Source organism: Meriones unguiculatus, chromosome 1 (genome assembly GCF_030254825.1).
Source record: "Meriones unguiculatus strain TT.TT164.6M chromosome 1, Bangor_MerUng_6.1, whole genome shotgun sequence".
Taxonomy (NCBI): domain Eukaryota; kingdom Metazoa; phylum Chordata; class Mammalia; order Rodentia; family Muridae; genus Meriones; species Meriones unguiculatus.
The window spans coordinates 94855417-94867924 of record NC_083349.1 but is presented as its reverse complement, the minus strand read 5'-3'; the positions used below and the strand labels follow the sequence as shown (position 1 = coordinate 94867924).

General features: G+C 39.0%; 1 protein-coding gene across 1 annotated transcript in view; it reads right to left on the bottom strand.

Moving 5' to 3' along the window:
• Nucleotides 1–12508, bottom strand: part of Thada (THADA armadillo repeat containing) — a 294790-nt gene that overhangs the window by 240067 nt on the left and 42215 nt on the right. Inside the window, exon 22 of the mRNA XM_021652847.2 lies at nt 7380–7489. Within this exon, the coding sequence (XP_021508522.1) occupies nt 7380–7489 (110 nt within the window). The remainder of the gene's footprint in view (nt 1–7379; nt 7490–12508) is intronic.

Here is a 12508-nt window from a genome sequence, read left to right as displayed (position 1 = left end):
ATCATTTTCCTGAGATCAAGGAGAAAAAGAAATTAAACCTTAAGACTTTATTTTTAAAACTCAGGCTACAGATTACTCACTGAGAATAAGGTACTTCTGGTCTTATGTCTAAATCACAACATATTATGAAGACTTTGAAAACCAGTGTTAAAATTTGCAAGAAAAAAAAAAAAGAGTATGATCTGACCTCTCACAAGAGTAGACTTAACAACAAAAATTCAGGGGCTCAAGAAATGGCTCACAGTGGTTAAAAATCACCCGTTACTCTTACACAGGATAACAGTGCAGTTTAGGTGTAGTTCCTAGCACCCACAAAGAGGCTCACAACTGTACCCCCAGCACCAGAAGATGGGAAGCCCTTTTCTGGCCTCCGTGGGTACTGCAGGCACCTGGTGCATTGACATGCAGGCAAAACACTCAGGTAAAATAGATATGAGAATTAAAAATTCAAAGGTCACTAACAACTCAGTACCACACAATGACTTAGGAAATACACATTAAGACATTCTAATTAAAAAGACAAAGTCTTTTCAATCTACTAGAGAAATAGTAAAGAGGAACCAGCAAAGTAGCACAAACCTATAGTCCTAGCACTTGTAAAGCAGAGGCACAAGAATCTCTGAGTCCTAGGCCAGCACTGCCTACACTGTGAATTTTATGGCGGTCAGGGCTAGGTGGTGAGATCTGTCTCAAGATGCCACCACTCCCCCAATTCATATGGCTCCTCAGAGTCGCTTATAACATTTTTTTTCCTTTGAGACAGGGTTGCTCTGTATAGTCTTGGCTGGTTGTCCTGGATTCACTTTGTAGATCAGGCTAGCCTCAAACTCACAGAGATCTGCCTACCTCTGCCTCCCCAGAGCTAGTTTTATAGGTGTGCTACCACATCCAACTCATAGCTTGTTCTTAATTTAATTATTCACATTTCACATAAAATTTATACGACATTTAGTGAGCAATAAGTATCTTGTTCAAGAATATGTATCAAATGAAACATAAAGAATAGTTTAGACAATATAATGTTAATCAAAGTTGAATGGATTTCTCCCCCAATATATTATACTTAACATTCATTTTTGTACAAATGTGTGAACATTTGTTCTTTTGCTCTCCAGAAAGGTAGAAGAACTTAGTTTTTATTATCATATTCCAATTGCTCAAGGCTTTCACTTGAATTTGCATCACAAGACACAATAGTTTATTGGTAAAAGATTAAATATTTAAATTACTTCTGCCATAATTATTGATCTCATGAGTCATCACTAATGCTTTATAACTAAAACTGCCTAGCTGATGCAGGGGGTCAATAATATGAATATGGCTATATAGTTACTACAAGAGACATTTGTAGAGTAACCACACTCCAGTAGGCAGAGCTATTCTCATATGAAGAACAAGATAATAAGAACTCACAAAGCCCCTTCTACACTTAGAATTCCAGTCAACAACCCCTTGTATAGTTACATTTTGATTAGATAAATCAAAGACCCCAACTTCACACTCTAGTTTAAGAATCTTTAAATAAAAACATAACATCATCAAATACATAGGCCATTTTATTTGAATTATGTAGAGTTCCATTTATGAATTTCACCAGAAATTTGAACTTATTCATGATTTAAATGTACTTAACCACTCCACTCAATAATTTTGGTAGCTAATAATGCATAGAAAAATAATCATAGTTTCAGCTTGTTTTCTTGAGTTGGTTTGAGAAAAGGTCTTGCTACATGGATCCTCCTGCCTCAGCCTCTAGAATACGGAAGTTACAGGCACACACACAATAATACTTGGTAGTAAGAGTTTTTAAAGAAAGTCTGAATATTTCATAAGGCCCAAGTAGAACTCATTATATGAGAAAATCAGATTATAAAAAATTAACTCCACATGTGTTTGTATTATACATATAAATATTACTTTCAAAAAATTTCCCAGAAAAAAAGAGTATCTCTCCCATTCTTGTTTATCCTCAGATAATTGTTTAACAGAAAAGTCAGTTTACATTTGAAGACATTTTGAATAATTCTATTAAAAACCAATTTAAAGGTTGTAGTTCATATTTAGCTCTTCAGTTATTTGCCAATTAATCTTTTTAAGTGCTTTCTTCCTTAACACAGCTGTAGTGCAAAGGGTAGCTAGCAGCTGGCCTTGATTTCTATGGATGTTCAAGAATGTCCAGACTTCTTTCTTCCAAATTTTTAAACTGGTATATGCCTAAACAAGTTTTCATCACTTAAGGGTTTATTAACCCCTCCTTCCCAAAAAGCCCAAAGAAAACAGATTTTCTTTTAAAATTAAAAATCAACAACAATAAAAAGTCCGAACATGATAGAGATATTCTATACAAAACAACCAGGTTTGAAATGTCCCAAAAGGGATCAAAACTCACAAGGCTCAAAGGTATCAGATGAGAAACCTAATTGATGGCTTATGAGCCAACATCGACAGCCGTGAGATCGTTAAAACAGACCAGGAGTGGCCAGTATAGCAGGCACTGGGCCTTTCCTCGCTCCCCATGTCATCTCTTGGGATACAGCCTCTACTGTGTTCTTCCAAACACAGTAGCTCTGGATTGACACAGAGACGTGGCATTTCATTTCATGCTCAGCCTTATACAAAGCCTCTCTGTTTCAGCTACCTTTCCTTAGTCGTACACTTACTCCAACTGCTAAATTGAGTATAACAACCAGGATAGTCCATCATTTTTTTACACTCAATACAGGCAAAATAACCTTACTATACCATTCTTTATCAAACAAAGAAAACCAAAGTTTCCATGGCTTTAGTAACATCAATCCTATTTTTGTGGTCACTAGGACCTAAAACCAGAGAGGCCATCACAGATTCCTTAGGGACCTACCATTTGCATTCAATGCCGCAGATTCATTTTTCAAAGCTGCCCTCTACAATAGCTTCCATTCACATATATTTCCACATAATGATGCTGCCACCATGCCATCAAAGAGTGGACTCCATCCAGTCTGTCCTAAAGACTCTTTATAGCCAAAAGAATGTGACTGGAGCAATGTTATTAGAGTTGCCAGGCTACTAGGCAGAAAGATAATACAGCTTCTAGCTGGAGCTTTCTGCTACATAGTTCAGCCACCTCAAACCTGCTATGCTGAGTAGGAGGCCGCTTGTGGTCCCAACTGTCAGGTCCAAAGGAAACTCCAAAAGGCAGTCCAAATATTCAGAAATGAGCTCAACCTTGACTACAGGAGGACTTCTGGCTGTTAGATAAAAAACAGAATTCCTCAAGAACTTGTGAAACTGGTCCCTATCTGCCAAAAGGAGTCATCTTCCTTACTCCTAGCAAAAGAGACACATGGCTTTCCAATTAACATATGCCCATGGCATCTATCAGCATATCAAAGTCCAGGCTAGCCTGCAGGTTCCCTCAGTCTGTGGTATTACTCACAAGTATTTACTATACATTTCTAAGTCCATACAAGCATCCTAGCCCTTCTTACCTACTCTTCTACCCTAACCTCTCATCAGCTCTTTAGCTTTTAACACTATTCTCAGCTCTGGCTCTAACTATTCTCACTAGTCACAGTCCTCTTCTCTGTCCCCTGCTTTTTGCCCAGCTCCCACAGATAGCCCTGGCCATGTCCAGTCTGTTGCTTTTTCTCTCTACTCTGCACTCTTCCAGGTGCCTCTGGTTATTCTCTCTCTCTCTCTCTCCATTCACAATAAAAACCATCCCCTTAAGCATACTAAGGAGTTTGTTGTCAGTTCATACATTTGGTAATGAACACTCAGGAGGGACAGAGATTCAAGTGGCCCAGCCTCACTAACCAAACCAAGCTGCTGATTTGAGTCTCCAAAGATATGGATCATTTGTTTCTGCTGGCTTCTGTCACCCATCATATTAGACTCCAAATTTTTGAGTCCATCTCTTCAGCCATGTCTTCCCTCACCTGTTCTCTTCTGGTACTCAGTTAAGTGTCACCTTGGAACCACCTACGCTATGTCTGTTGGCGCTCGGACTCTACTACTGCTTTGAAAGTGCATCAGGCAACTCCTCTAACCCTGCTGAGCACCCAGCACATGGAAAAAGATGTCTCTCCTTTGTTATTTAAGACATTTCTCTTTGACAAATCTCTATCTGCTGCTATCTCACCCCGCCCATAGATAGAGCAGGGCATGTCCAGTGTACTGGCCATGTCAAGTCTACTTTTTTCTGTCTGTTCTAGAATCTTCCAGATACCTCTGGCTGTTTTCTCTTGCATCCACAATAAAATCTTCCCATACCACGAAACAGTCATGTAGTCAGTTCGTCCACCCAGCAGGTCCAGTCTCCTAACTATCCCACTACCCAAAATACCAGAGACGTGAGCACAACCAAAAGAGACCCCCTTACCACTTCACTGGACAGTTAAATGGCACTGATTAAACTCAGTAACTGCCCTGAGGAAAACTACCCAGTTTAGCCTTGCCCTAATTTCTATCTCACAAAATCAGGAGATACAATAAAATGTCTATAGCTTTCTTTTCATCATTCAATACATCATCTGTAAAGTTGTCCACAGGAGGAGAAATGTTAAGTGAAATATCCCACCTTTGTGTCAATCTCAGAGCTGTCAACAGAGGAAGCCCACATCAACTCAGACTTAAGCTGCTAAAACTGAATTTAGGTACTCCTTAACAGTCATTAAATCGATTGAGCTGAATGTCCCAATGGAGATCACAACCTCTAAACAAACATCAAGCTCTCAGGATGTGACATTTGTAGGAAACAGTATATTGCAAAAGAATCTTTAAAAATAATTTATGTGCTCTAGACAACAAACTCCAGAGAGACCGTAGGTGGAACAAGCTCTCTTTTAGAGATGATGAGCTCAGAGGATAAGAGGGTGACTGTACACTCTGTCAGTCAGTGGAATGGGTGTACACAGAACTAAGAGCCTGCATCACATATTGCTGTTCTTTTGGACAAGATAAAAACACAAAACAGAACAAAAATACCACAGTGCTTCTGCTATCCCTACTATAGCAAATCGAGTTGTGCAGAACAGAACAATTTGGTCTAAATCCATCTAGTTCAGCAACAGCAGCACTAAGGAAGGCTGTTTGCCTAACAATGAGACATCTGAATCTAATCTTTCTTCTGTGTCCTTAAACCTCACTCATGCATGCTCGCAAGTTCACTTTTTCCACAAAAGCTAACAACTTCTCCTTGGTGCTTCCTCTCTCTGGCATCCCTTTAAGATTTATCAGTTTCATACAGTATTCAGCAGTTTCATCCTGCTCACATACATAGACCTTACTTTCTCAGCTGGTATTAAGCTAACACACATCCACTGTGATGCTGAGTGGTCATAACCAGTAGCCCTCCTGACCAATAGAGACCTATAACATACTTCCTGTTAATATTCTGAATTTTACCCTATTTCCCAAACTAAACCATAAGCTCTTTTTTTGAGGTTACAACAAGGGACACATATATCCTTACACTCTTGAAGAAAAACCCTCCTCTTTGGGAAAGATCCTTCCCTTTAGGGAAGGTCATCCTTTTTCAAGTGAGGATAGAGCTTCAGAAAGGACATACATGTAACCTGTCTTAGTTTGGGTTTTACTGCTAGGTAGAGACACCATGACTCTTACAAAGGGAAACATTTAACTAGGGCTGGCTCACACTTTCCGAGGTTTAGTCCATTACTGTCATGGCGGGAAATGTGGCGGTGTGCAGCCAGCAGCGTGGTGCTGGTGCTGAGAGCTCTGCATTTTGATCTACAAGCAGCAGGGAGAGATGTGCTACACTCAGCTTCTCTTGAGCATGTGAGACTTCAAAGCCTGCCCCTTTAGTATCACACTTTCGCTAACAAGGCCACATCCCCTAAGAGTGCCACTCCCTATGGACCAAGAAGCCAATCACATGAGTCTATGGGCCCCATTTCTATTTAAACCACCACAGAAGGATATACACATTGTCTAGCTAGACAGAATAGCAGAATCAATACTATCCATCAACATGATGACAAATGTCGTAGTTAGATTGCCCTCATACCTCACAAGCTCTTTAATAATAGAAAGTATGTCTCATGATGAGGTATTATATTCTCCAACACAAGCATGATGCAAAGCACACAGCTAACATTCATTTACTGATTTGAAGAAGTGGACTATATTGCATTGTGAAAAAAGAACACTCATATCATGTCTACAACAGAAACAAAGAATTGATAAGATATGGTATTTTTTAAAAAATATTTACCTGTATACATGAATGCTTTGTCTGCATATATGATCTGATGCCAATAGAGAGCATCAGATCCCATTACAGATGGTTGTAAGCCACCATGTGGTTGCTAGGAACTGAACCCAGGCCCATTCAGCCAATGCTCTTAACTGCTGAGTCATCTCTTCAGCTCAGAAAAGCTAAAATATTTTCAAGCGAGTAGTTTATAAAGCTAGAAACATGGCTCAGTATCTGAGAGTCCTTACTTCTTACAAGAAACCAGGATTTGGTTCCTTGCGCCTATATCAGGTGGCTCACAACCACCTGTAATTCCAGACTGAGGGAATCCAACGTCCTTTCTAGCTTCCACAAGCACCTGCACTCCTGTCCACATGCTCACTCATGGACACGCACACAGACACACACACGATTTAAAATAAAATAAAATATTTTAAAGGTCACTAGTTTAATGTCAGGGACATTTTAAGAGTATCATTTAAAGATACTCTATGAAACCTATAACTGACAAGACATCTTAGAAATGTTTTTTACCAGGAGTCGGCGTAGGGAACACTTCACAAATAATCAAGATGTAAATCTCTTAGCAGCCCAAAGTCATTAGGTAACTTAAGGTTTCCTTGCAATCCTTTCAGAGGAAATCTATTATATGAATGAATGAAATTATCAGCACGAATAAAGTTAAAAACACACATTTGGTTAAATACATGAGATCTAAATATTTTTCCAGGTAAGATGAATTGCGTCTATTTTTGTTATTTTAAGATTTTTCTATAAAATAAAACTATAAAGAAAAAGACAAAATCCTTATGGTTTTTTCCCTGAAAGTACACCCAAAGAAGCCCAGGCTTATTTGATTCTAAATGCCAAGTTATTTTCAAACAGACAAAACATTCATTTCATCTAATCAAAAGAAACAGTAACCTCAGACCTATTTTGGGCAAAGTCTTTTGAGTTCACTTCAGTCACATTAGGTGAGAAAGCTGTGTAGGTTGGACATTTCACTCAGTCACCTACAGTCAATCACACAAAGGAACCTAAGAAAGCCGTCTCTTTTGAGTTCTGCAGCCAACCAGTCTTCATCCTTTCCAACATGAAAAGACACAAGCAACATCTACTCCATGCACATGGCTTTAGTCTGCTCTGTAAAACATCCTATATAAAGGGATATTTGTTTTACCTGTTCAATATTTCAGTGAGTTTCACAAAACCAGTATAAGCCAGTTCAAATGCTCCTCTGTGTCTGGATTGTAAAAGATGTTGTTTAAAGTAATCTCCTATTTCTTTAACCTTAAGAAAAAAAAAAAAGACAAAATGTTCAAGTTATGCTTAATTTGTAGATGCATTAATACATATCAGAAATATAATTCAGAACCTGTACTTACGTATCCATTTAACATCGGCTATATGATACATCATTGTGTATTAAGCACCCTTCTGATGCTTTTTGAGACAGGGTCTCAGGCAGTTGTGGGTGGCCTTGAACTTGCTGTGTAGTCAGGAATAACCCTAAACTCTTGTTCTTCGCCTCCAACAGGGATTCCAAATATATGCTACCACACTTGCATTAAGCCTTTTTTATACCACCTTATTTAACAGTCATAGTGAATTTCATGAAATAAATACTATTGTTATCTGTAGTCCACAGTAGGGAAACTTGGGCACAGAAAGGCTAAGTAACTTAATCCAAGGTCACACAGCAAGGAAGCAGGACAAAAACCAGGCAGTCATTCATCTTTAATTGCTACATTAGAATGCCTCCCCATGCCAGATTTGCAAACTTCAGAGTATGTTCTGTTAGCCTGCCTCACTCAACACCAACATAAAATCATAAAAAGTAACAAACTCATATACATGATTCTGAGATAATTATGTTTACTCTTCAAATATTTTGCATTTATTGCAGTAAAATATACGTAAGAAATTTACTTCTGCAGCCATTTTACAGTGTGCGGTTCAACAATAGGAAGCACAGTCGCACTGCTGAGCAAGTACGAATATTATCCATGCAAAGACCTTTTCAGCCATTCACATTACATCCTAGAGATACACTAAGACTACAAGTGAGGCTTAGCAAAAGGCCATCCTAAAAGTCAACAGCAGCACTTTAAGGAAAACCATGGACTCTGCCGGAATGGCACACCATCACTCCTCAACAGACTGTCTTTCTCTAGGTAAGATTAAATACAAAGCATACCAATTAATTTTAAAAAAAACATAACTGACAATTAGTTGTGTTTGTTGTTCTGAACAAAGAGAAGAGCCAAACTAGTTAGTCCTGCTGGGCTTCATGTTACTTGGTGACAGATTTGGTGGCTACAGACTTTAGAAAATCCAGACTTTTTATAAAGCTGTAATCCACCCACTGTGCACGCATAGATCACAGTATGGTGAGCAGGGAAGATGCCCCACGGTACCTCAAATCTGCTAACAGGAACATTTTCACCTCAGCAGGAACTGGCTTAGGGTTCTGCATACATCAGAGACATACCAGTGTGAGCAACCTCGTTTTCTTCTGTACACTTGGGGTACTAATGGCACTTACTCATAGGTGTTGGTGTTTCAGTTAAATGGCAAGTTCAGAACAGGCCAGTTACCTGTCATCTAATCCATTTCCATGAGCTGTCTGTTCTAAAGAGAGGGAAGGCATCTCCACTTAGAGTGTACGCATCATAAAGACTGACACATGCAGCGACAGACGTGGAAACCAACAAAACCCACACAAGAGCCGCTTGATGAATTTTTAAAAACCCTATTTCAGGGTTATATGCTATGTCCTTCAGCTAAAGCTTTTTCTCAAGGCATCATTTCTATCATTACAATAATAAAAGGTTATTAAGAAGATAAGAAGATATTTCAGAACAGAGAAAATAAAGACCAAAAAAAAAAAAAAGCCTTTTCCTTGCTTATTTTCCCTAAAATGGGATACAGATACTGTGACACACTTCAATAAAGACAAACACTATTCACAAAGGGTTTCTCTGAGGACTTGCAAAAGTCCACCATCTTCTCCTTAGGCAGAGGTCACTTTTTCTTTGCTTCCTTTATGCTAACTCCCTGCAAAGGAGCTAAAAAAAAAAAAAGCATATAATAAAACTAAAGCATGTGGTGGGTGGCCTTCTCAAGTGGACCCTCAGCCCTGAGGGTCCTTAGGAATCCTGACCTTAGGAATCAGAGTGATACTCTGAGGACAAGAGTGATATGTGAACAATTTTGCTTCATTTTATTTTACATTTAATGCCCAAACAAATGTGAATTTTTTGCCTTTGCAGACTATATAAGATTTTTTTCAAGTGTTTTTTTGACATCCTGTCTAATTCTTTGCAGCTTACAGCTGGGGCAGACAAAAAAAGATGAAAAAGAAGACATGTGACCTCAGGAGGCTTTCCGTTTAGACCTGTAGGGAAACTAATATGCTGGGGGTGATGACAGCCGCACAACACTTCCAGAAAGGAACGCCTGTCGCATTATAAAATCAGAAGAGTTCACGCTCACATCTCACACAGGGTGTATGTTCCGGTAAACCAAAAACCAATTATTATGTGAAAAGGTTACAATAAACAAATGAGCACTCACTAAGTAGCTGCTAGCAACCAGACACTTTGCTGGGTCCAGATCCAGCATGTGCAGATGAGGACAGGCAGAGCCGGATGAATGACTTAGAGGCTCTATACTGGACAACAGTAAAGGCGGGCATGAAAAGGGTGGAGGAACCCAGTTTCTAAAGGCAGAAGACAGGGCAGATTAATGGCTGTGTGAGCAAGTGAATGGTCAGAAGCATCCTGCTGACAGCCTCTCAGTGCACAAGCAGACTACAGAGAACAGAGTTGACTCATACCACTCAGAAAATGGGTAACAAAAGTAAGAATCAGAAACAGAACTATTAAAAAATGATCACATTTTTTTATTCATGTGCATGTGCATGTGTGAGCTGCCTACAGAGGTCAGAGGACAGACTGTAAGAGTCTGTTCTGTCTTTCCACCATGTGGATCCCAGGGATCAACTGGGCAGAAAGCACTTTGCACACTACACCATCTCACTAGCCTAAAACTTGCCAACTTAATTTTTAAAATGAAAAGGACCACTGAAAATATGATTATTTCATTAGAAACCGAGTTTCAGAAGTTCAAAGAGTTTTCTTTTTTGAATAATGTTTTGTGTTTTGCTTTGTTTCGTTTTACAAAGTTTTAACATTTAAAAGCAAAAACAAAAATGATTCTCCCAGGATGTTTTATTATTATTTTTAATTGAACCAAGATCTCATTCTATAGTTCAGGCTTGCTTGAAAATCACTACCTAGGTAAGGTTGGCCTTGATTCCCTGATGAGCCTCCTGCCTCGGCCTCCCAAGTACTAGGATTACAGGCACAAGCCAGCATACACATGTCTCAGGATATTTAGAAGAAAATGAAGGGGGGGAGGGTGCTGATTGCTAATCTTACAATTAAACATGGCACTACCTTTTAAATTTAACATATCCTACTTCACTTTTTATAACACTCTAAAGCAAATTAGCATCTTTTATAAATTTATAAGTCACAAACAACAGGGAAAAAACAGCTACTTGCCAGGTTTCCAGGCATTATAGCTTACCATCAGATAAATTAGCAATCTGTAAATGTTCACTTTCAGTTTGACACTGTACTATAAAATGGTAACCCTTAATTTAAATTCTGAGTTTAAAGCAGAACCATTCCTTATAACCTTGGGAATGTCTACAGTTGGAGGACTGTAATTCCATTTTGGTTACATGGGCTGCTTCACTGAAGTTTAAACCCTAATAAAATAATTAATGCTTAAAACCACCCCTTCTCCATCTTAATGATTTCTTACTAATAATTAGAATTTCTTTAAAATCCAAATACTGTTCCTCTATATCATCACAGAGTTCTTCTAGTGTACAGAGACTGCCTTCCCAGCAAGTCTATTTTTCTCAGCATGAGCCACTGTAACTGTTGCCCTTCAGGCCTGAGTTTGCAGAGTGGATCCTTGCTTTGTTTTGTTACTATATTACTAAGCTCTTTTAAGATCAGAGAACCACATATAAGTCTTCTTTATATTCCCACAACATCCATATAGTAAGGCAGTCAATAAATAGGCAGCTAAATGATGTGCTCTCATCTAAAGTTCACTGCAAAGCTTAAAAGTTATAACTTCCACTCACAAGAGTTCAATATACTTATTTATAATTTCTAAAATATAAGTATAAATAAATAAAACAAAATGGCAATTCCTTTGTGATTTATGAATACCAGTATTCCATCTGTAATCCATCACAAAAATGTAAATAATGACACAACAGAGGAAACGGACCACCCAGTCAGGACTACTGATCACTCAGTAACAGCAGAATCTAAAGCAGGACTTTTTCTACTCATTGGCAATATGTTTATTCACACAACTTCTGTGTAAGGTGATCTTTAGAATATTAGTGGTGCACGCCTTTAATCCCAGCACTCAGGAGGCAGAGGCAGGCGGATCTCTGTGAATTCAAGGCCAGCCTGGTCTTCAGAGTCTAGGACAGCCCAGGTCTATTACACAAAGAAACCCTGTCTTGCAAAAACAAAAACCACCACAAAAAAAAAAAAAAAAAAAAAAGGAGAAGAAAGAAAAAAAGCAAGAAATATTAGGGGAAATGTACAAAGGAACTGATATTCAACACAGAAGTTGTTTTAAAAACCAGTAGGCATTTAAAGATCAGTATAGACCATCCCACTGGAAAAAGGTCCAACAAAATACCAAGCAAAAGTCTATCAGCAAAGCATCAAGTCAGAAACCTAGACGCACAGCAGCGAGTCAGGAAGCAGTGAGATAAGGCTGGGTGCACTGCGCCCTCTTGAAGGGTCTCCACTTACAGCCGTCAAAGCGGCGTTATCTCTGCCTCTAGTACAGGGACACTCTGAAAGAACCTTTCACTGTGTGATTACAGAGCAGGAGCAAAGTCAGACATGCTACAAGGTGAACGATTTCCTCTCGAAGAAGCTAGAGAGAGCACAGTGCTTCACAAGAAAGCTCAACGGGAAGGATCAAGCACTGAAAACTCCAGTAGTGAGTTATCTTTTATTGCTTAAGAAAACTGGCCTGGGTAATGGAAGGAGGGAAAATTCAACCTAAAGAAAACCTAAATGAGCCTTTCAGAACAAAGAAAGCACTGTGCCATGTGAGCCCATGATGGGAAGGAGAAAACTGGGTTCCTGTCTGAGGAAGCAAGCTAGGCTATGAGTAAGCAGGGGCTGCAGTTTCATCATAACTAAGGAGCTGGAGAGTATCACAGAGATAAACCTTCAATGAAATAGCACTGGAAAACTG